Source organism: Panicum virgatum, chromosome 1K (genome assembly GCF_016808335.1).
Source record: "Panicum virgatum strain AP13 chromosome 1K, P.virgatum_v5, whole genome shotgun sequence".
NCBI classification, from domain to species: Eukaryota; Viridiplantae; Streptophyta; class Magnoliopsida; order Poales; family Poaceae; genus Panicum; species Panicum virgatum.
This window is the reverse complement of record NC_053136.1, coordinates 49,445,811-49,467,008: the sequence shown is the minus strand read 5'-3', so window position 1 is coordinate 49,467,008 and position 21,198 is coordinate 49,445,811. Positions and strand designations below refer to the sequence as shown.

At 46.1% G+C, this 21,198-nt stretch overlaps 3 protein-coding genes and 1 long non-coding RNA gene across 6 annotated transcripts; 1 reads left to right on the top strand and 3 right to left on the bottom strand.

Moving 5' to 3' along the window:
• Window positions 1-600: 600 nt before the first annotated feature.
• On the bottom strand, window positions 601-6,093 carry LOC120640305 (26S rRNA (cytosine-C(5))-methyltransferase NOP2B-like). The gene is made up of 17 exons (XM_039916154.1): window positions 5,616-6,093; window positions 5,250-5,410; window positions 5,102-5,165; window positions 4,766-4,899; window positions 4,535-4,618; window positions 4,222-4,296; window positions 4,065-4,136; window positions 3,897-3,970; window positions 3,637-3,689; window positions 3,399-3,508; window positions 2,982-3,050; window positions 2,821-2,895; window positions 2,435-2,527; window positions 2,286-2,365; window positions 2,113-2,212; window positions 1,057-1,544; window positions 601-946 (listed from the first exon to the last, which is right to left on the bottom strand). The coding sequence occupies exons 1-17, from the start codon at window positions 6,007-6,009 to the stop codon at window positions 907-909; spliced, it is 2,166 nt and encodes a 721-aa protein (XP_039772088.1). The 5' UTR covers window positions 6,010-6,093; the 3' UTR covers window positions 601-906.
• A 422-nt stretch (window positions 6,094-6,515) lies between these two features.
• LOC120640314 (nucleotide-sugar uncharacterized transporter 2-like) lies at window positions 6,516-10,635 on the bottom strand. 3 transcript variants are annotated; one of them, XM_039916173.1, is made up of 8 exons: window positions 10,129-10,285; window positions 9,158-9,318; window positions 8,757-8,908; window positions 8,458-8,666; window positions 8,271-8,364; window positions 7,884-8,050; window positions 7,612-7,782; window positions 6,516-6,978 (listed from the first exon to the last, which is right to left on the bottom strand). In XM_039916173.1, the coding sequence occupies exons 2-8, from the start codon at window positions 9,168-9,170 to the stop codon at window positions 6,699-6,701; spliced, it is 1,086 nt and encodes a 361-aa protein (XP_039772107.1). In that variant the 5' UTR covers window positions 9,171-9,318; window positions 10,129-10,285; the 3' UTR covers window positions 6,516-6,698. The 3 variants fall into 3 exon arrangements, with proteins under 3 accessions (XP_039772107.1, XP_039772093.1, XP_039772101.1); XM_039916159.1 differs by lacking the exon at window positions 9,158-9,318 and having other exon boundaries at window positions 10,129-10,635; XM_039916167.1 differs by lacking the exon at window positions 10,129-10,285 and having other exon boundaries at window positions 9,158-10,115.
• Window positions 10,636-11,467: 832 nt separating this feature from the next.
• LOC120640300 lies at window positions 11,468-14,045 on the top strand. Its single transcript, XR_005661758.1, has 2 exons — window positions 11,468-11,890; window positions 12,153-14,045. It is a non-coding gene; the product is annotated as an uncharacterized LOC120640300 (long non-coding RNA).
• A 1,497-nt stretch (window positions 14,046-15,542) lies between these two features.
• LOC120640291 (zinc finger protein CONSTANS-LIKE 9-like) lies at window positions 15,543-20,618 on the bottom strand. The gene is made up of 5 exons (XM_039916142.1): window positions 20,368-20,618; window positions 18,156-18,842; window positions 17,431-17,628; window positions 16,535-16,839; window positions 15,543-16,341 (listed from the first exon to the last, which is right to left on the bottom strand). Exons 2-5 carry the CDS (start codon window positions 18,741-18,743, stop codon window positions 16,212-16,214), a joined length of 1,221 nt encoding a protein of 406 aa, XP_039772076.1. The 5' UTR covers window positions 18,744-18,842; window positions 20,368-20,618; the 3' UTR covers window positions 15,543-16,211.
• Window positions 20,619-21,198: the final 580 nt, after the last annotated feature.

The following is a 21,198-nucleotide window of genomic DNA, read 5'->3' as shown; positions in this document are numbered from 1 at the left end:
GGCACTATTTCTTTTCCAAAGGCTTTAAAATTTCTTCAATCATGGTTCTTTATCAGATTATTAGTTCTATTCTGATGCGGTAGAGTCTCTCCCCTAGCGCAGAGCCGGCAGAGTCTCGGACGACGACGAGCTCTACACAGGCAGGCACCTCCCTCTCTCGTTTGTTCTTCCGTTCCTTCACGTGTTCAGCAAGTCAGCACCTCTCTGTTCGGTATGGCGTGATCGACAACTGTGCGTGATGAACGAGGATGACAGGGGTGACAGCTCCCGCTACGCTCATCCGATGGTTCGGCTAATCGCGATCCAATCCGAGAGGTTTCGCAAATTGCTCTGGGGCGGCGCCGGAGCTGCCGGCACGAGCCCGGCCTGCCACCGCCAATCTTTGCTCTGCTAGCCCCGTGCCGCCGTGGAGCCTCCGCCGGCCTACGCGTTCACCTCCATATCACCGCGCCATAGCCGAGAGGGAGGAGCAGCTCGCCGAGGCCCACGCGGAGGAGCTCACTATAGGACTCGTCCATCTTCTGGAGACACAGGGAGCAGCTAGCCGAGGCAAGCGGGAGGCTGCATCAACAAACTGCTTTCACCTAAAAACACATATCATAGAGCCAACTTTTCAGCGTGATGCTACCCACTCAAGCAGCAGGATTGACTCGGCTTACACAGCATTCATCCCGATAATTTGCTTCGGTTTCCATGCCAGATGGCAGATCTCACTCATTACAGATAAGAAGATGCCTACCCGAGCATTGAATCAAGATTGAAAATAACAGATTACAATCGCTACTCCGTACATCAAAACTTGCCATGGCAGCAAACTTGTGCTAGCTCAAAATTTTAGTGTATGCAGTTTCTGTTGCCTTGTCTAGCACATCAAATTTCACTAGGATATGATTTTGTAAATCTGTTTCATACTTTCCTCCTCTTGTCAGACTTCTTCCCAGCTTCCCTGCAAGTTAAATGCCAATCCCATATGAAAAAAAAAGTTGTGAAAAACACTGATACGAAGTGGAGAAAAAAATGTCTAGGAAGTAGGGAAAAAAAGCATGCTTGTCTTACCAGTCTCGCCTCAGCTTGAATTGCCACTTCTTTTTTCGCTTCTTGTCACTCACTGGTTTTTTCTCTTTTATGCCCGAGGTGCTCTTGGGGCCTAATTCTTTGGTTCTATCAGAAGCAAACTTCCTTTGGGGGCCTTTCTTTTTGGTTTGCTCAAGGTGCACTTCTTTCCCATCTCCATTTGTTTCCGTGCTTTCAGGGCCATCAGTTTCCATTGCATCCTTCTTATGGTTCTTAGGATGCTTTGCTGGCCTATCAGGTACACCTTTAGTCTCTTCCGCGACGCTTGTTCCTTTATTAGTCTTCTTAGTATCTTTATGATTTTTCATTGGTACAGCTTTCTCATCTTTATCAGGGACACCTTTCTCTTGTTCATCAGAAACAGCTTTCTTGTCTTCGTCATCCCCGCTAAGATCAGCCTTCTCAGCTGCACCTTCAGATGCTTTTGACGACTCAGACGTCACGGGAATCGTATTGCTCAACTTTTTCAGCTGTATGAAATGGCATAACACCGTCACAAAACATCAAGATAAAGCATTTCATATTACGATATACTCACAAAATACTGCCATCGGTACTATTTACTTGCTGTTCAGGATATGGAATCTCCCCTATGCACAACTTTCGCATTACTTTCCCAAAATATATATTAACAACATTCATAAAATCAGAATGTGATAGAAATATACTTTGCGATGATTCTATCAATATAATCTCCATGCGTGGAATTTAAATATTTTCTGTACTACAGTGATCAAAGTTCTAAAAAGTGACTCATTATATACAGCATGGCAATTATTTTGGATCAGCAGTACCAATTTGAGTCCATGTGAGAGACTAAAGCTCAGTGCATTATAACCAATCCAACATGCATGTGGCAGTTGAATTAATTGCCAAGATAATACACCAAATAGAAAAGATATTTCAACCAGAATGATCCAATTCCAACTCACTAGCTTTACAATACGGACGGTAACAAAATTCAAGAGGTCAAACAAGCTAGCTTATGCTTAAAAAATGATTATAATTTATCCTGGAAAGCAGTAGAATGGAAAGTACCTTAGCCACAAAAAATCCATCCATATTGTTAACATGAGGATAAAATCTTCTTGTTTTGTCTAACGAAGTATGAAACCGATGCTCCCGGTACCGAATGAATCTGAAAGATAAATAGAGACACATAAGAAACCAACCAAAACATTCTTTGTTGGTGAAATGTGAAATTGTCATACCCTGGGCGTCCAAAATCCAACCCACAAGGCACAAGCTTTACGTTTCTCTTTTTAAGTGCGTAGTCTATCACTGCCTCGTTCTGTAAGAGTGGAGAAACTCAGGAACACAAGTGGATTCAGCATGGACCAAACAGGAGAAATTTGCATACCTCCGGGATCATTATTGAACAAGTTGAGTAAACAATGTAACCACCAGTTTTGGAGTTGGCATCAACCAAATCAATAGCAGCAAGCAGCAATTGCTGCAAAACAAGGCAATCCGTTAGTATAGTAAAATGAAAGGTCAATCAAAGATCTCATTAAACACCAGCTTCTATATCTATACCTCTCTAATGTAAAGATCACAAAGGTTTAAGGCCCAAATCATATTATATGCAAGCAGGGCTATAAATTAGGCACATAGTAGGTGAGTATTATCTTTCCTTCTTTTTAGTTAGATGTTACTGGGTCGAGGTTCCATTAGATAAATATAAATAAGTGTTTGTCAAATTACAGGCAGGTATTCACACAAGATTTCATAGAGTAAAGAATTAACCTTCTGAACAAAGGCACAGTTCCTGATGTCTTCAATGTCCTTTGATGTTTTTATTTGTGGATCCTTCCAAATGGTCTGCAGAAAAAAGAGTCATATGTTCAAGCGATACAACAAAGAGACCATATTTGTCAAGCGGCTTACATGAATTTGATCATACTAACCCCAGTTCCTGTGCAGGGAGCATCCAGCAATACTCTGTCAACCGAATTTATCCCGAGAACTTTAGGTAACTGTAAGAACATCAATGTGTCATGGAATGAAATTTTCACTGGGGGCATGATATGCCCAACTGAAACATTACAAAACTATCAGGACTTCAAAAATATTTTTTTAATCGAAAAGGATGACTTATTAGTTGTGTTTCCCTGTACAAACAACAGTGACTCGCAACAGATTTTTAACATTCAGTATTAGTTTCCTAGAAATAATGATTTATCTAGGTTATAGCACACTTGACAACTCCAGCAAACTATGACACTACAGTTATCGTACAAAAATAGTGGATTACAGTATTTTGGCAAAAGTAAGAATCTGAAGGAGTTAAGCACCCAGGGATAGTAGGCATATTAACTACTTACCTCTTTACCATCATAGTTACAAACTATGGTATTTGTCACACCCATGCGATGAATGTTTCCCAACAGTCCGTGCAACCTTTTCTCATTGAACTCATTTGCATAGATGATTCCTGTATATGAGATATGACAAAAGCAGTAGCTTTAATTAATTTATTATTGATGGTGCACATCAAAACCAGCTAGCCAAAATTACTCTATTGGAGTGATCACACAGTATAGTCAAGTTCCATGAACTAACCAGTATTCTTCATAAGAGCACCAATATAAGTAGTCTTGCCACCTGGGGCAGCTCTGTAAACATAAAATAATCAATTCTAATTTTCGGATATGACAGCATAACCTATAAGACTAATTCCTAAAGAACATTTCAATCGAAGACTAATCTGAAACAAGTACAATATTAAGGATTGTAGTATGGCAAGGCTTATAGTTACAGATGTTAAATTTGATTTCATAAGAGAAATAAACTCTTGCCAAACAAAAATGTAAACATCTTACGCCATATCAACAATTCGCTCCTTCTCCTGGGGAGCAAGTGCCATCACTGGTAAGAAAGAACTTGCACCTTGTTTCTGTGAGACCAGATTATTAGTACAAAGAAAAATAAACGATAGAGATAACAAACAAAATATCTCAACATAATGAGAAGGTAGAGAGAGGGGCTACCATGTAATGCCCAGCCATATATTCAGTCGTTGCACCCGCAGAAATGGTGGAGTCATAGACAACTAATCCTACCTGCCATTTTCAACAGAAGGCAAGTTGTAAGGTTTTTGTGGCTTACAATTATTATGATGTAGGGGAAACATTAATTGAAGTATACTTTTGACCATTTGCCTATCGGGTCCAGATTAAATCCTCTTGGTATAAGAGCAGCAGCAAGATCCCTCCTCCTGGTCTGCAAAATGCAAATATTGCCAATATAACTTAAATACAGCAACAACATGCAACAGTGAAGCCTCCAAGTGGGTAGGCCACCAATAACTTCAATAAATAAGGTACATGATAAAATTTTATCAAGATAAGCATAGTCTAGGCAGATATGATTACGAAGCAAATGGACAACAACAGTAAGCCAATAACTGTTTGGTACTGGTACCATTCATGCATTTTCGGATTGACCACAGGCAGTATACCTTTAACGTATTTGTTCGCAAGCACTCAGGTGGTTTTTTCTCAAAAGCTTCCAGCAACTCAACAAGCTCGACAGCAGGAAACATCTGCATGGTTATTGTAGGACATGTTAACTACTAGAACCGCGCTAAATCATGATCAATTCTGAACAAGCATGTCAAACACCAAATTTGCAACAACTATATTGAGCAGCTAGACAGCTACACAACATATCTTAAGGACATAGAGCTGACCTCAATCAATGCTTCAACAAGAAAATCGTTATATCCATAGTATGAAATGATGTCAGTTTTGAGCTGATTGAGATAATCTTTTCGTGGGACATCTTTCTGCCTCAGCTTGTTGAAGTTTGAGAGCACTCGGACAACTAGAAGAGAAAATCAGTACATATGAAATCAGTCAGGAAGGTCAACAGACTGCTGTCCATCAAGAATGCAAAATATCATCTCAATATGCAGAGGGCAATAGTCCTATACACCCTAGATTTTACCACTCTGATAGTGGGAGGGTGGTAAATAAATAGAAAGCCGTGAAACCTGGTAAATACAAAGGGTGTTAGATGAACGCACTTTCTGATATCCTCCTTTTGAGATTTGGTAGGTTAGGTGGTAAATGCGCCTCTTCCTCCAGTTCCTGCGGCAAGTTAAGCAATGGTATAAGTCCTCAAGGCAACTAACACTGAACAATGAGAATGGGAACCTAAGGCAGACAAGCAACCTCGGCCGTTGGTAATCTGAACTCATCAGATTCTGATCTTATGTTTGTTTTAAGGTCCTCAACCGCATCTATTTCTGCCTTCAGCCTCTGCTCATCAATTGCTCGTGACTTGGCCTCGAGGTCATCAGAATCATCAGACTCCACTCCAGAGTCACCACTCTCTGCGGACCCAGCACATTGTAATCAGTAGAACGATTAGCAAGGTGCAAATTCCAGCATTACAATTGTATTTGTGTATGCACAAGCTCAGCTCACACGAAGGAATTCTACGAAATACTGGATTAATGGGGAAATTTGAAACAGCTGAAGCAAACTTGATTCAGTGCATGTGAAATATCAAATAGCCTAGTGATGTGAGCAAATTACCGCTTCCTTCGTCACTATCAGCGAGGAAGTCGTCCGCAAGGGGTTCATCATCGCTACCATCATCTCCCTCCTCCTCCTCTTCATCCTCTTCCCCCTCGTCGCCGCTGCCGCTGCTGGAGCCACCGTCAGCATCGGCGTCCGAGCCTGAGAGCTCATCGGCCTCAGCGTCCGACCCAGAGAGCTCCTCGGCGTCGGAATCGGAGTGTATGTCGAGGTCGGAGTCCTCCTCCTGGAGCTGCTGCTGCTCCGTATCTGAGTCGTCGTCGGACTCGAGAAGCATCTGCTTCTTGGGCACCCTCTTCGCCGCCTTCGGTGGGGGCGCCGCCTTGCCCCTCTTCTTCCCCGTGGGCGCCGGCGGCGGCTGCAGCTTGCTCTTCGGCCCCTTCTTCGCCATGGAGACCGTCGGGTAGCTGCGTTGGGACAGGGGAGGCGGGGAGCGGAGAAGAAAACCCTAAAACCCTAGCCGCGAGAGGGGAGATGGGAGGAGAGCCGGACGTTATAACCCTGGGCCTGGGCGAGTGCAACCAGAAGTGGCCCTTCGGCTGGGCTGGAGCGTTAAGGACCAACTCGATGGGCCTCCCGCCTCCCGCTCCAACCGTGAGCCCGGTCTCCGCGGCCTTGCGGGGAAAGCTCAGCCCATCCAGCAACAGCGGGGCGCTGCAGCAGTTCTCTCCGGCGAAATTAACAGACAATTAGTCCGAGCTGCATCCTCATTGTTGGTCGACGTAATGACAGACGCATTTGAAATTCTGACAGGTCACTGGGAGATCATGCGTACAATGGCATGAATTGCTGCACGAATCTCAAAGAGTAAAATTAGGAGCAGCTGATACCTCTCAAGTCTCAACTGTCCAACAAAGCAGCATCCGTCAACCGTCATTCACACTTGGGGACCCTCCAGCACTAACCCAACAATCTACTTGCCACTAATATATAGCAGTAGCCAATCCATCCGTAAACCATCAAGAATGATACTACATGTTCTTCTATGTACAATGGGTTCGGTCACCGACGATTACAACAAACAGAGATTAACCGCGGATCAGGGCGGTGACGAGATCACCTACATGACAGTCTCCCAACCTACACGTTGTCTTCCTGTTCTGAATCCGCGTTATCATTGTCTGCGGCGACTTTAGGCTTCGCCATGAAGGAGTTCTGTCTCGACGGCGCTTTCTTGCCGCTGGTCGCTGAGTCCTTCTTCAGACCCAGGTAGGTGTAGAACGACATGCCGCCGAGCGCGACCACAGCTCCGCAGATGCTGGTGATCCCAGGGTCGGAGCCGAAGACCAGGTAGCCGGAGAGCATGATGACGATGGTCTTGAACTGGCCTAGCACAACGTGGGACAAAGCTGACGTCGCACTGAAGCAGTACAAGATGAATTAGTCACTTCTAGACCTAATATCACCTAGATGGCTAGATGGCATCATGGTTACATGGCCAGGACAAAATGATTTTGCTGCATCGATTTCCTTATCTCCTGATGGAAAAGGTTGAAAGTTAATTGATTCTTAGTTTTTCCAATTTATTTGTGATTGCACAGTTGCCAATACCCGTGCAGTGGAAAGGTCTTACTGAAAATTGATGCTTCTTGCTGGTTGATGGTGACGATTTTAGGAAAGAAAGACATGTTGTAAGTTTCTTTCTTCCAAGAATAGTGTGTTTCTGAGTAAACCCAAAAGAACTTAATGCAAATTATCGATACAAGCTACAATCAATAGTAGATTCTTTTTGGGTTGAAGTATGAAGAAATTAAGTGGAAAGATTTGCAAATTTTATTAAGTCATTTTTATAAACCACTATCCAACCAAGATGCCAAAACTGGTATGTACATTTTGCCTAGGGAAAACAAGCGGCCACGCATATTTTTGTCTACCTATATTTGTGCATCAGCAATTAGGCAATTACATCGTCCAGTATTGACTTGTCAAAACTTGGATGAAGAAATGGCAATTTGAGTGCAATATGCAAAATAAAAGCAATGGCATTACTCACCCGAGTGCCAAAGCACCAGACCACTGAAGAAGGAAACCAAACAGAGCAGAAATGATAATAGCACAACTATTTCTGAAGTTCCAACTGAACAGCAACAAGCCCGGGGGATCCAGCAAAGGCATCAATGTCAATAAGAAAAATATCGTAATCGGAGTAGTCTTCCACATCAGCCTGGATCAATAATGTACGATCTTAGTTACAGGAAAACTATAGAGAGTGCCCCTTTAAAGTAGCAAATAATCTGAGTAAAGGGGGAAAAAGGCAGAACTTACGCGAGGGCGGTCCAATTTCCACTTTGTTGCAAACTTGACCAAAGGATTTTATTCACAGCACTAGGGACAATCCATGCTAATGCTACACAAGCACCAAAGAAGTTGAACTCTAAATCGGTAACTGTTGCTACAGCCACTCCAAATGATACAACTGCCAGTGTGATAGCCTGTATGTTTGAAAAATCAGTTAGGAATTCCATAAGCAAATACACCCGCACAGGTTCTTTGAGTGGTCATCCGGTAGAGGGCGGAAAAAGCATGCACTCTGCAATTTATTAAATAATCTTTCAAATTTATGCTTGCTTATTGGAGATATCAGTTATTCTGGGGCCACGTTAGATAAAAAAACAAAAACATGTGAAACACATTTTGTTGCAGCAAACATACCTTCTGAGTGGAAACCTTCTTCTGGAAAAGCATGAATTCTGCTACCACAATCGTTGGGGTTACAGCAATCTTAGCCATTTGATAAAAACCTACACTGAATAGCAAAAATACTGAGAATGCATGCAACCAATATTAAAATACTTTGCAACTATACCTCACTGTAACTTTCAAATAGAATCGGGTTTACCTATTATGCTTCAAGCTCACGTTGGCCAGCCCAGTGGAGAGGGACATTACAGCACCCAAAGCAAATATAGATGAGAAAGGAGTGGATTTCGACGGCGGGGCAACCGGTAACAAGGAAAGTGTCTTAAGAGTGGCCATTAGAACAAATGCGACTGCATAATGAATTAACGAAAGTGCAATCGGGAACTTAAATCCAACACTCCCCATCACCTGCAAGACGGTAGATAACCCGTAAAACTACTTGAAAGCTAACAATGGCACGGCACAAGTACAATCACTTATCTTGAGAAAAAGCCATACCATTTTGTTTGCCATGATGATCCCAACAGCAACAGCGAAATTGAATGTCAATGCAACACTTGGTCCACAGAATCGCATCTGCTGGCGCTTAGCGCTTTCTGAACTATGCATTTCATTGTACAAGGAGCTCCGCAACTCCTCTAGTGCCCGGCCTGGTAAGTTCAACAGTGTCTCACAATTCAATGACTTACACTAAATCAATATCCATAGACATCATAATATAAAAACATGGTCAAGATTGTCTTGAACAGATTAAGATTTTCTTTTAATCACATAAAGGGCTATTTAGTATCAAAGGAGAAAAAAAAACTTTTTGGTACAATGAGCAGTAGACACCAGATAAGCACAGAGTGACAGAGCCTTTTTTTTTTGCGAAGACAGAGCCAGATTATGATCCTTACTTTTCTGGGACATAAGTTCTAGTCACCAATTGATGCCAGTATTTTAGGGGAAAAGTATCCATGTTTCCTAAACCATTACTACAAAGCAAGCAGTGAGTCCGCATTTCCGGCGTGTCAGATACACAAGTTCACGTGCCAAACACTGCTGCTGTCTGTCCTTCCTGCAGGAAAACCATTCATCCGTTGAGGACTTCAGGGGAGTAACAGCAGAAGTTCAGCTGATTAATAAACATGTGGCAGCAGAAGCTGGAAGCAACAGAGGGGACAAACTATGAGATAGTACAAATCAGTATGGCATGTCCTAGTTCCTTGTCCTATCGATAGCATCCATGGAATATGATGAGTCATCGAAGAAAGTGTACTGAGGTCGATGGGAGAAAGGGAAACACACAACCAGGAAGAAAGTATCCAGCTACGCCTACATGAAACATAGCAAATGGAGTTCTTCAAATCCCAAACATGGTAGGGATCTGAAACAAGAAAACATCTCTCGGGCACATATGGCACTGAAAAAAGGGAAGCGACTATGATGCCGACGAACCCGGCGTTCGAATTGAAGAAGACTCCAAACAGAACATGTCGAGCAACACCTTTGCCGTTCGCAAGGAACGATTGGAAAAAGGGAGCATCTTTCATGCCATTTCCCGCACAAAAATCGTCCAAAAGGTGGCAACAGCTCTGAGCAAATCGAGCGAGTAAGGCGGTAACTGCAAATGCAAAAAAAGCGGGAGCAGTTTTTACACGGCATTTCACCAAATCGCACCAAACCGACCTAAACGATCTCTTCGGGTGCGGAGAAAAGGGACCGGGAAACCGAATTGGCACGAACACCAACCGCGAAGAACCAAGGAAGAATTTTTTCCCCCTTCCCTATCAACCCAACAAACCCACCAAAACCACGGAAATGATTCTGAAAATTTTAAAACGAAGAGGAAGAAGAAGAGGACGATGGAGATGCGAATTGAACGGACCTGTCTCGCCGGCGTCGCTGTCCTTGCGCTTGATGAACCTCCTCCCGCCGCCGGCGAGCACGGCCTCCCACACGCCCATGGCCGTCACCGCCATCACCTCCGACGCGTCGGCGCGCCACCACCGCATCTTCATCATCCCGCCCGCCCGCGCGCCGGCCTTTCCCCTCCACCGCCTCCTCCCGGTCGCGGTACAGAGAAGAAGAGGGGGGATTGCAAGTTTGCAACCAGACGCCAAGAACAGCAACAGCAACAGCAGCAGCGCCACTAGCACACCACAAGCGGGGGCAGAGAGAGAGGCCAGGAGCGGGCGGTGCCTGCGCCGGCGCGCGCGGGCGGTACCTGCCGTGCCGGGCTATTTTAAGCGCGCGCCCTGCCTCGTTTTAGCCGGGCCCGTTGTGCCGCCGTGGTGCGCTCGGGCCGGTGGTGGCGACGACGGGCGGTGAGTGGCGGGCGAGGTGGCGCTCGCGAGGGGACGGAGCCGGGTCAGTGGCCGTGCCGTCGTGGGCTTTCAGGTGGGTGGTTGCTCGCTCCTGCTTTCTGCTCACAGGATTCCAGGAGCGTCGGCCCTGATAGTTAGTTTCAGTTTTTTTTTTAAAAAAAGAAGAAGTTTCAGAAATTATTCAGAGTGAGATTTTGCCAGAACAAAAATGTTTTAATTGGAAATTTTTTAATGATTAGCTGTAATTTCCGTTAGGACAAGTGCAATGTTCACCAAAGCATGCAAGTAGCGATAACTCGGGTAGGTCGTAGTAGCTCTAATCCACCAATGCCAGTCCATGGCTTGGCTTGCACGTAGTACAAAAGCGACGCATTCATTCCGGCGTACCTTGACCGTAGAAAAAGGGTAACGGATCTCGGACTTTTTGGGCCCGCGATAAAGATCGTGCACGATGGCTTGCTTTGGCCTACAGCTCTATCGCAACGGGCATTTAGTGTGTAGCAGTAGGATCGTGGGGGCTTACTGCTAGACGTGACGAGGCAGAGTATGAATTCGGCTGCGAAATGCACCGAGATCGCGGCTAGCTTTCGTAGACCGTGACGTCGAGTAGTACTCTATATCATATACGCCGTGGGAGGGGAGCGTTGAGAGCGCACGGCGCCTCTCCGAGCGGCACGCGTCGGAGAGAAGCCGCCCGACGCGAGCCATGGATTGGTGGTTCGGGAAAAAATTGCAATATTAGGACTGCAAACATTGACTACTCATGAATTTGCCACTCCCAGTGAATGACACGGTGGGACCATCTGTGCCTATGAAATGTGGGGCCAATGACAAAACTGCAAAGGCCAATATTTGCAGTCCCATTTTTGCAAATTTCTCGCGGTTCGGTCCTTTGCCCGCGCCGCTGTCGCTGTGCGTGGGCCGCGCCACTCCCGTCCACCCCCAGCCCTGCGCACCTTCCTCCCCCGGCCTCCCCTGCCCCTAACCCTAACCCTCGCGTCTCCCGCTGCCGCCCGCCGCTGGTCGCCTTCCTCTGCCCCTCACCTTCCTCCCCCGCCACCGGCTGCCGCCCCCTCCCAGGCTCCCCTACCTCTCGACCCCCTCCGCCACCGCCCCTCCGACCCCCGCCGGCGGGGGATCCGACTGGCGGCGTGCCGGTGGCGGATGGGTTTGCTCAGCCCTCCGACTCTACTCACATGCTCATCTCCCATACGCCCTCCGCCCAAACAGATCCTGATGCTCCATGCTGTGGCCGTCGAGGGGGTGCTCCAGCACAGCTGCACTAGCTAATCACCCCTCTTCCTTCCGTGCCGTGGATCCCAGGTTTGCCTCTTGCACCTCTCACGCCTTTTCTTCCCCATGGTTTCTAGGCAGTACATGGTAAGATGCAGGCTTTATCGTTTCTGGTGGGTTTGGTAATCAAATGCTGAGATGCAGTAACGTTGCTGCTAAATTGTTTATCCCCAGCGATTTCATCTTTGTGCGGGTGGGTATTTCAGTGCAGTATGTTTGGTTCAGTAGGTCTGTTCATGCAATTGGACGCTGATATAATTTAGGCCTGAGCAAGTGCTGGTTCCTAACTTAGGTACATAAGGTGGTACATATCCAGAAAGCTCGCAGCTGTAGCTTCATAGGGTACGAATGGCTACAAATTTGAAGCGGGGAAATACATGGAAATGGGAAATGCCTAACGAAGGGCCTAAAGTAACATGCCTCCATGACATCTTGTGTTAACAAGTTTATTTTGTTCCTTCGTCAGTTCGTAACTCCATGTGAGATATCAGGGATGTATGTGAACCAATAGAAAGCCAATGCCACGTTTGGATCTGATGTGCAGGATGAGTGGCCTCTACATACAGGGCATCATTATTCATTATTCCAATTGCTCTTCCATATGCTAACTAATCAGTGTAAGTTTTTCTGATCTACTACTAACACAATTGACAAATCCTTATATGACAACATGCATGGGTCCATTGCCTTCTTTGCCTCAGTACCACCATGCTTACTTCCAATATACAAGCTTCAAATCAATGGTAGTAAAAAAAATAGATTAAAGAAATTCATGTGCAGGCTTGCAGAAGTCTGCCTATGTATACAATTTATAATTGGATTTTAGTCTAATCAAACTACTTTATTAAGGTTGTACCTCCTTTTGAATACTGGCTTAACTATTGACCAGCTTCCACATTTATGTTAGCATGTGTCCGATCAGTATGGCATCTGCATATTTTTTATCCATGTCATTGGGAGTATGGACTGCTGTATCAGACCAAAACTGTATGCTGCTCATTTATTTGCATCAGGTCTAATTGATTACTTCAGCTTATACATTTAGACCGTCATATATAGGCATATAGCTTCAATACCTCATCAGTCAGATATAGCTCTTAGGTATATAATAATGTAATTATTGTAGTATCCATTTACACTCTGATCTTTGTTCATGCTTATCTATATATCTATCATTCATGCATGTTAGCTTTAAGCTTTCCAACAGCAATATAATTGCTATGCCCAAACCAATGTGGTGTGGCATATGTCTTTGTCATTGGAAGTCAATAATCAGTATGTTCGGAGAGTGACATATTTCAGGAGGAGTTTTTCTCTGAGGCCATTAGTTGATTTCAGGTAGGTCTCATCGAGTGTGCCTTGGTGCTAATACTTAGTTTTTTTGACAAGAATTTCTGTTGCCTAATGCCTATTGTATGGTCTAATATTTTGGTTATGGACACATGAGTTGCAAATGTGTGCTTCTTGCACTGTAAGTGAGATAGCAGCTTAAACCTAAGTGATCTTTTGAGTTTCGACACACCTGCAGCTAACCTATCATGTATAGGTAGTAAAATCTACAATCCACCTTGAACATGTAATATTTTTTAGTGTCATATCCCTTTCCTTAATCTGTATGATACAATTTGTTAACCGATGTACTGGGCTGATAAGGTTTCAAAAAATTGGACCGAACTGCAACATTGGTGTTGACTTATTTTTTTTAAATACCTTCAAGTTTCAATTTAGCAATTGTGTATTGCCTAATCGTAGTTCATATTTACCTCTTATACATCCTGTTTCCTTTCTAACTTCGCGTGATTCTGTTTCCTTTTGTACCTATGGGTTTCGAATGAAGGCCAACAACTTGAGTACAACTCTGAGGGATGGTGAATTTGAAGATCGGTTCCTAAAAAAGGATTAGGTGGCACCACTGTGTTTCTTCAGAAAAAAATATGCACCTTTTTTCATGGTTATCCGCTGAACATAGTTCTCTGCTGAGCGGCCCACCTGCAAAATCTAAACACTGTGTATGATCTGTTTCTTAGTACAACTGTTGTTAGTGCTGCCTGCCATATGCTGATTGCAGTATTGATATAGTCTCTATTACTGATCGGTTGTTTTGATTCGAGTTAAAAACTTTGTCATCTACTCACACCCTAATCTTCCAAACATGAATGAAAATACTATAGGGTCTGGTGCATTATTACTCTTTTAACTATTTGCAAGTGTAAGTATTCCGAAAATCATACTAAGCATTTCTTGAAACGGGCGTAGCGTAGCGCGCCTGACATCCTAGTTTCTACTACAATAAGTAGCTGCTGAGGCCTGAGCTTCTAGGTCGCTTGGTGCCCGCCTCCATGGCGGCTGGGCTGGCATTTCCATGGGGAGGCATCACCGTCTCATAGGCCAGTATCGTGCGGCGCGGCCCATGTTTGGTTTGAGGAACTTTTGCATAAGTCCCTAGGACTTTTGGAGCTAAACAACTAAATGGGAGAAATTTTTTGAGGCTAAAAGTCTGTTGGAGGCTAAAACTTGAGAAGTCCCTCAAGATGTGTTTTTTGGGACTTATTCCACCCTACCCTTGAGTCCACGCACGATTCCCAGCGCCCCCCCCCCCCCCCCCCCCCCCCCGCCCGCGAGGCCCCGTGACCTTTCCCCACCTTCCGCTCCCCGTGCCCGTGACCCCCTTCCCGCTCCCCTCTCCCAGTCCGCGCCGCCGGCTACGCCGCCGGCGCAAGGGCTGCCGCTGGCACCCACGCTCCACCCGCTCGTGCCCGCCGCGCCCGCAGATCCACGCAGGCCCGGCGGCGCTCCCTTCCCCTCCATGGCGCTCTGAGCTCGGCCTGCTCCCTCCCCCTCCCTCGTTCCGGCGCTGCTCCGGCCGGCCTCGAGTGGATCTGCGGCGGCGGAGCTCGGCCGGCCTCCTTCTCGAGCTCGGAGGCCATGGCGGCGGCGGCCATGGCGGGCCTCGAGCTCGGCCTTGGAGGGAGGCGCGCCATGGCCGGGAAGATCCGCGTGTGGCCGAGCCGAGGAGATCGAGGCGGCCAGCAGGGATCCGACGGAGCTGTTGCTAGAGCTCGACAAGGCGGTGGTACTCGCCGGCCTCCGCTCGCTTGCCCACACGCCTAGGCTCCCCCGCGCCCTCCGCCCTTCGCCTCGCCTTCCGGCGGAGAGCCTCGAAGCTCCCTCCGCCGCGGGTCTCCGCCGCTCCGCCGCCGGAGAGAGGCCGCGCCCTCCGCCGTGGCTTGCGCCGTGTCGTTGCCCTTGAATGCAGAGGTATTTGAGTCCTTTCACCACTTCTCTAGTCCCTTTCAACAGAAATGGACTTTTTGTTTTAGTTCAGGAACAGGAACCAAACAGGCCTGTGCGACTGTGCTGTGCTGGGAGCTGCCTTTCCGAATCATTCAGTGGGGCCGAAAACAGCGGCTGCTTCCTTTGCTTCATGTACTGCCTCGGCCCAAATCATTCAAGCACGGCCCAGTGAAAATGATACGGCAGCGTCCGCGTGAAGGTGTCCACTCTCAACCTTTGGACGCCACCAGAAAAGCTCATGGAGTGGACACCTACACTGCAGGTCTGCAGACTGCAGCACCCAGCGCCAGCAGGCGCCCGCCGCATCACTTCCTTCCTGCCCACGGCGATAAATAATCTCACAACACGAATGCAGCGGGCGAGGAAGGAACAGAGATTCTCCGTAGTATTTTCAGATGAAATAACCACAAGAAGGCTTATCCTGGCACAAAAAAATAACTTACAGGGGTTCGGTGTCCAGAACGTGTCCTAACAAGAACAAACTTTACAATCACCACGGTATTTTTTTTTCTTTACAAATGTTAGGTCAATCTACAAACATACACGACCGAAGAACAATCCCCTCGCAGCAGAAGATTGCGCTTCGCAAAAATAATATTACAGGAGGAAACTTGAGAGGTACAGTGTATCCTGTTAGGCTGTTACCCAGAATGTACAGCCTGGCAGCTCACCGCAGAACACCATAGCAGAGGCAGGTATGGTCGCCGTGCATGGAGCGGTGGAGCTGGAGGACGATCGACCATGACTGCATGCACAGAGGGGCAGAGCGCGATTCAGACCACTCATCCACAAGCAACTGAAGATGCACCTTCGGTCCAAAGAAAATGGAGCGGTAGCAGCATCAACTTCCGGCATGCATGCATCTTTCTTTTTTTGGCATTTTCGTCCCAAAATTTGGTATCTCTTTTTATCCATTTTTCCTGTATTTCAATTGCAGGCTCTGCTGCATGCAATTGCTTGTGCTCTCCAGCGATCATGCCTGTGGCGCAACCTACAACAGATGAGCAGTTGAAGGTTGCAAGGCTGACACTGGAAGATACCCAGTCGTATTCAGGGCTCAGTAGCTTCTTGTTAGGCTTAGCGGATCATAGTCATACGCTTCGCCAGCCTTGATAAAACGTCCCTTGACCCTTTTTCTCACGTCTGCCCTAGCCTTGCGAGAAGCATATCTGATCTTCTTGTCAAACCTGTCGACCAATTTCATTAAAATAAGTCAATTCACAACTTTCGTGAGGAAATAGAATAGTGAAATTAAAAATAAGAGACACCAAAGTGGGAGACTTTTTCCTAAAACATTGTGATCTATAATATAAGTTCTAAGACACAGAAAATACATTTTTCGCAATTTTCCTAAATAACCCACAATTAAATTGTGCTTACTTCCGTCTCTTCTTCTTCTCCTTGTATCGTGTGAGAGCACTATCTCTGCTGCCTCCAGCAACTGAGCCCTCAGGACCAGGAGGATGCCAGGGTGGCCCACCCATGAGGAGCATTGGTGATACCCCACAATCTTGGTGATCTCCAGGACTGCTTTCACCAGTCAAACCAGAGAAGGATTGAGATATACTGGATCTAACTTGCCTAACAGGAATACAAAGGCTGGAATCAACCCGTGCTCCTGGGTTTGACATCGCAGAATCAGCTGAAACCACATTGCTACATTCCAGCTGCATATATTTGGGCTCCTGAAAACATAAAGATGACCCCAAATATTTAGTAAAGCAACAACATGTTTGACTTTCCTATGAACAACAATGAATCCAATAAAATGGAGCAATTGTCCGCTATACAACCCTTTTAAATGCAAGAGCAAGATGTGGGGGATACACCATACATGGGTTGAAAGTTGCAGAAAAAATGTAGTGAAAGAACGTGAAGTTGTTATTAGTTTATCAAAACAAGCATTGTATTCATGGATGGAAATAAAATTAACCAATTTAAACACCAAAAGGCCCTGAACTGAACCAAGTGAAATCAATGCAAGTTATAGATAACAACTAAGGTAGGAAAAATAAACTGATCGTAGGTTACTAGTAGCTTATGGGGAATATGGGAAGCCTCCAGCACAGTAGTTCTCTTTCCCACAACAAACATTACAAATGAAAATATATACTCTAACCATCAGCATGTGATAATTGCTTTCATAATATTTAATTGTCTTTGTTTCAGATGTCATATTTTCATGGAAATTCATTGCAAATTATCAACTTGTAGACTGTGTTGATGTCCTACATTTATATTTTGAATCATAGGGAGTATAGAAGAAAAGTACAAACCTCATTAGAATCAAAAGGTGGCATCTCCTTCATTTCAAAGTAACTGTCGATTCCAGCATCATCAAAAAGTTGCTCTGTTTGAATATGAGTGGTACCAAACAGTTCTTCATAATTCTCGAATGTCAGGTCAGTATCATCCACACATAAGTCCTCATACATGCCATCATTGAACTTATCATCGTCTGCGGCATAAGGTACCTGAGAAATGTAACAAAATGTTTCATAAGCATACAACAATGACAGATTTTATTTCCTTTTTTAAAACAAGATAACCATGATAAACAAGCAGATCCAAACTGATTCAGCTTGCAATTGTTCAACCGTCCAGGTTAGGAAGTCATCAATACAAATGCATCAAATAACTTGTTACAGGAATGAACTTTTCATTGTAAGGTGAAATTATTAAAGGAGTGAGCCTTGCAGGAAAGAAAACAAGAGAGGGAACTTTGGATAGCCACACAGCAATAGTAGGGACAGAAGGATCACTACTTAGGAATAATGAATGTACAGTATCTTCCAAAGATAAGCAGTATAGGAATTGAGCTGCTGCCGACTGGAACTGTAACCATGCACAATTACTATTGGTATGCTACATTCATATGAGAGCACTCTTTATTATATATGATAAGTAACTTTGCATGCAACAAGCAAAAAGTCTTATGACATCCAGAAACTCGGAAGAATATTCAAACACATTTTGGAGGAAGATACGAAAACCACAGCACCTTTTGCGCCATTGAAACTGATCCAGCATGCTGATCAGTAGCTAGTGGCAGAACATTGAATCCATCACCTGAAGAAGTGCCTATCAGAGGTTTAAGCTTGTCGCCAGTGGGTGGATCACTCATGAGTGTTGTGCTAGCTATTTCCAACAATCTTTTATCATCTGAAGCATCACAATGATTAGTCACATCACCTTCATCAATTGTCATCATGCTCATTCCATCCTCACAGTTGGGCTCGGCAGCTACAGTAGGGATATCCATAACAAATGACCAGATTCTCGAAAGCTCTGCCGATGATGGGCACCCCGAGTAACAGTTTATGGCCTGCCTTTTATGCCCAGTAGCCCCTGATGCTGCATCATGCCCATTCCAATCACAATTTTGGCAAAGTGATGTGTTCTCTTCAATACAGCGGACAGCTGCAGGCTGTGAGCAACAACGATCACAAAGAAGGGTCCTTGTGTGACGGCGGGACAGCGCATTAGCTGAATGAACATTGCGATCACATGATAAGCACAAGGATGCCACATCTGATCTGCAGTAGATCATGGACCTTTGTTTCCCACAGAAATCACAAAGGGCAGCCATGATCCTGGGCAGTATTTGGGAAAGATTCCACAAGCTGATCGCTCCCACTACCAACGCCACCTTCCTTGGCTTTCTTCAGTAGTTGAATTCAGTGGAATCCTATGTCACATTGGCATATAGATGTAAAAAGTCAGTAACAATAAAGCAAACTTATAGTTATATACTTATATCTGACTGTCTGGCGTATAGATAAAAGTTTGTATCAAAAAGAACCCAGCAACTTTTCCCTGTGATCATGAAAACAGCAACATGTTCTTTCCACCAATAGTAATTTAAAACATATGCACCAAGCAGCAAAAATAGGTATCTACTCTCATCCTGTCATCAGCTAGTGTCAATCTAGAATAACATATGACCACTTCCTGATGTGGCTATGTAGGACGCTTCCACTTAGAGAAATTTGAGGTTTCAATAGAGTCTTCCTAGATCTGCCAGCCAGGGCATAGAGAACTCAAATTTTCAACACGGAAGGCGGAACATTAATTTAGGAACATACACCCTTAACAAACTAGAATTTTTAGACTATACCTCTGTTGCAATCATGTTGCCTCTGTAAAGCTAAGGGAGGGAGAAAACAGAGTAGATTCAAAACACTTCCGCTAGAGTGACAATGATGCAACTGATACCACCAAAAGATGCAGGGAATAGTCAACTTGGGGCTAAAGAGACGCTAATTGCAATTGGCAGCATTGCTTTGAAGAAGTAAAAGCCTCCTCTCCTGCTAGCTTAGCGCAGCATATCAGCACACAAGCATGAGAGACAAAAAGGATGAAGTGCAACCGAAACTTTAGCAACCGCCAGTGCAAATGGATACATAGTTATCGTTTCGTTGGCAAGTTAGTATTTTTGCATATCCAGAAGACACCTTTCTAAGCACTTGACGTGTAAGCGCCGCGTCGTACTAAGTTGCCACACGCCAAACTTCCATTAGAACAAACACAGGTGTTAAGCAGCACTAACCGTCACTTTTCTTTTTCCTCGTCGCTAGCGCACATATGCGTGGATAAAGCAAAGGGACTTTCTGCGCCACTAAAATAAACGTGGCAAATTTCACTATTATCTTTCAAAAACAGACGAATTCAATCCTTTTGACACCAATGAATAGTTGCGGCTAAGAAGAGAGAGAACAGCGACGTAGAAGCAAAGCGCAAATATATTATCACTAATTCACTGTGCGTCAGTATGCAAAAGCAACTTTAAAAAAAAGGAGAAAAAAAGTTCTCTACTGGCTGAATTGTCTGCGGATACAAGCAAAGCCAGAAGCCACGATACTTCGGTGATTAGACGGGGTAATCAAGACTAGCAACTGAGTCCGCAGGCTCAAAGACAAAATCAAACGAACCCAACCACTCTCGTACGCTCTACGCAACACGGGACAAAACGTGAAGTGTCCGCAAAGAGGGAAGAAAAAAAAATCACAGTTCAGACCTGTCAGTCCGACACATATCGAACTCCCTGGAACAGCGGAGAACTAAGCAAGCAGACTCGAAATCAAACACTCAAAGTCCCCGATCGAAGAAACAACCCACTCCCCGTCGAAATCCAAGCCGCCCCTCGCAGGTACGGAACGGAATCCGATCCTACGAGAACGAAAAGCTCGCGCGGTATAGCAAGAGCGACTCACCGAGGATCGCCGCTCGGCAGCTCGGGGCTCGAATCCCACCGGCGCGGCGCGGAACCAGCCGACGGCGGGGGCAGCGGTGGAGAGAGGTCGAGAAGCTTCCGCCGCTCCGCGCGATAGCAAACGGCGCCTCTTTTGCGTTGGGGGAGGAGGACTAGGAGGAGGTTTTGCCAACAGGGCGAGCAGGGGAGGTGGGGGGAGATAAGCGAGGAGTGGGAGACGCGGGGAGAGGAGGGGAATGCGATGCAAACAGGTGGGGAGGTGGAGGTCGCGAGGGGAAGAAGCGGAAGGGATGAGGGCGGGGGGAGGGGGGCCCACCCGGGTGCCAGTGTGACGCGGGGCCCGGGGGGTGGAAAGGTCGCGCTGCCGCGGCCCGCGGTGCCCTTTTTGCGCTTTTCGCGGGGCAGGACCGTCATTTGGCCGCGCGGGCAGGATAAGGGGCCGCCCCGGCGGGCGCCACGTGCGCGGCGCTTTTCGCCAAGTGGCAGGTGGGGCCTCGCTGTCGCTGGTCGTGGCTGGGTGGACTTGTGGTGCGCCCCCTCCTCACGACCTCACCCGCGCCCGCCGCCGTCCTGGCGCGCGCTTGCGGCGCGCTTGCTTGCCGCCCCTGACAGGTGGTTCGCCGATGCTGCCAGCCACGGCGGCCCGCCGAGCGTCGACGCGCGCCGGCGCCGGCGACCATGCGTCGATGCTAGGATTCCGGTCACCCGCACCCAACAGGCAACGGGGAGGTTAAAACGGAGATGGCCACCGCGGCACCCCGTATGTTCCTATCCTGAGAACAAGCAGCTGCGGTGGTGTGTGGTCTGTAGATAGCACGAGACTTTCCAGCGG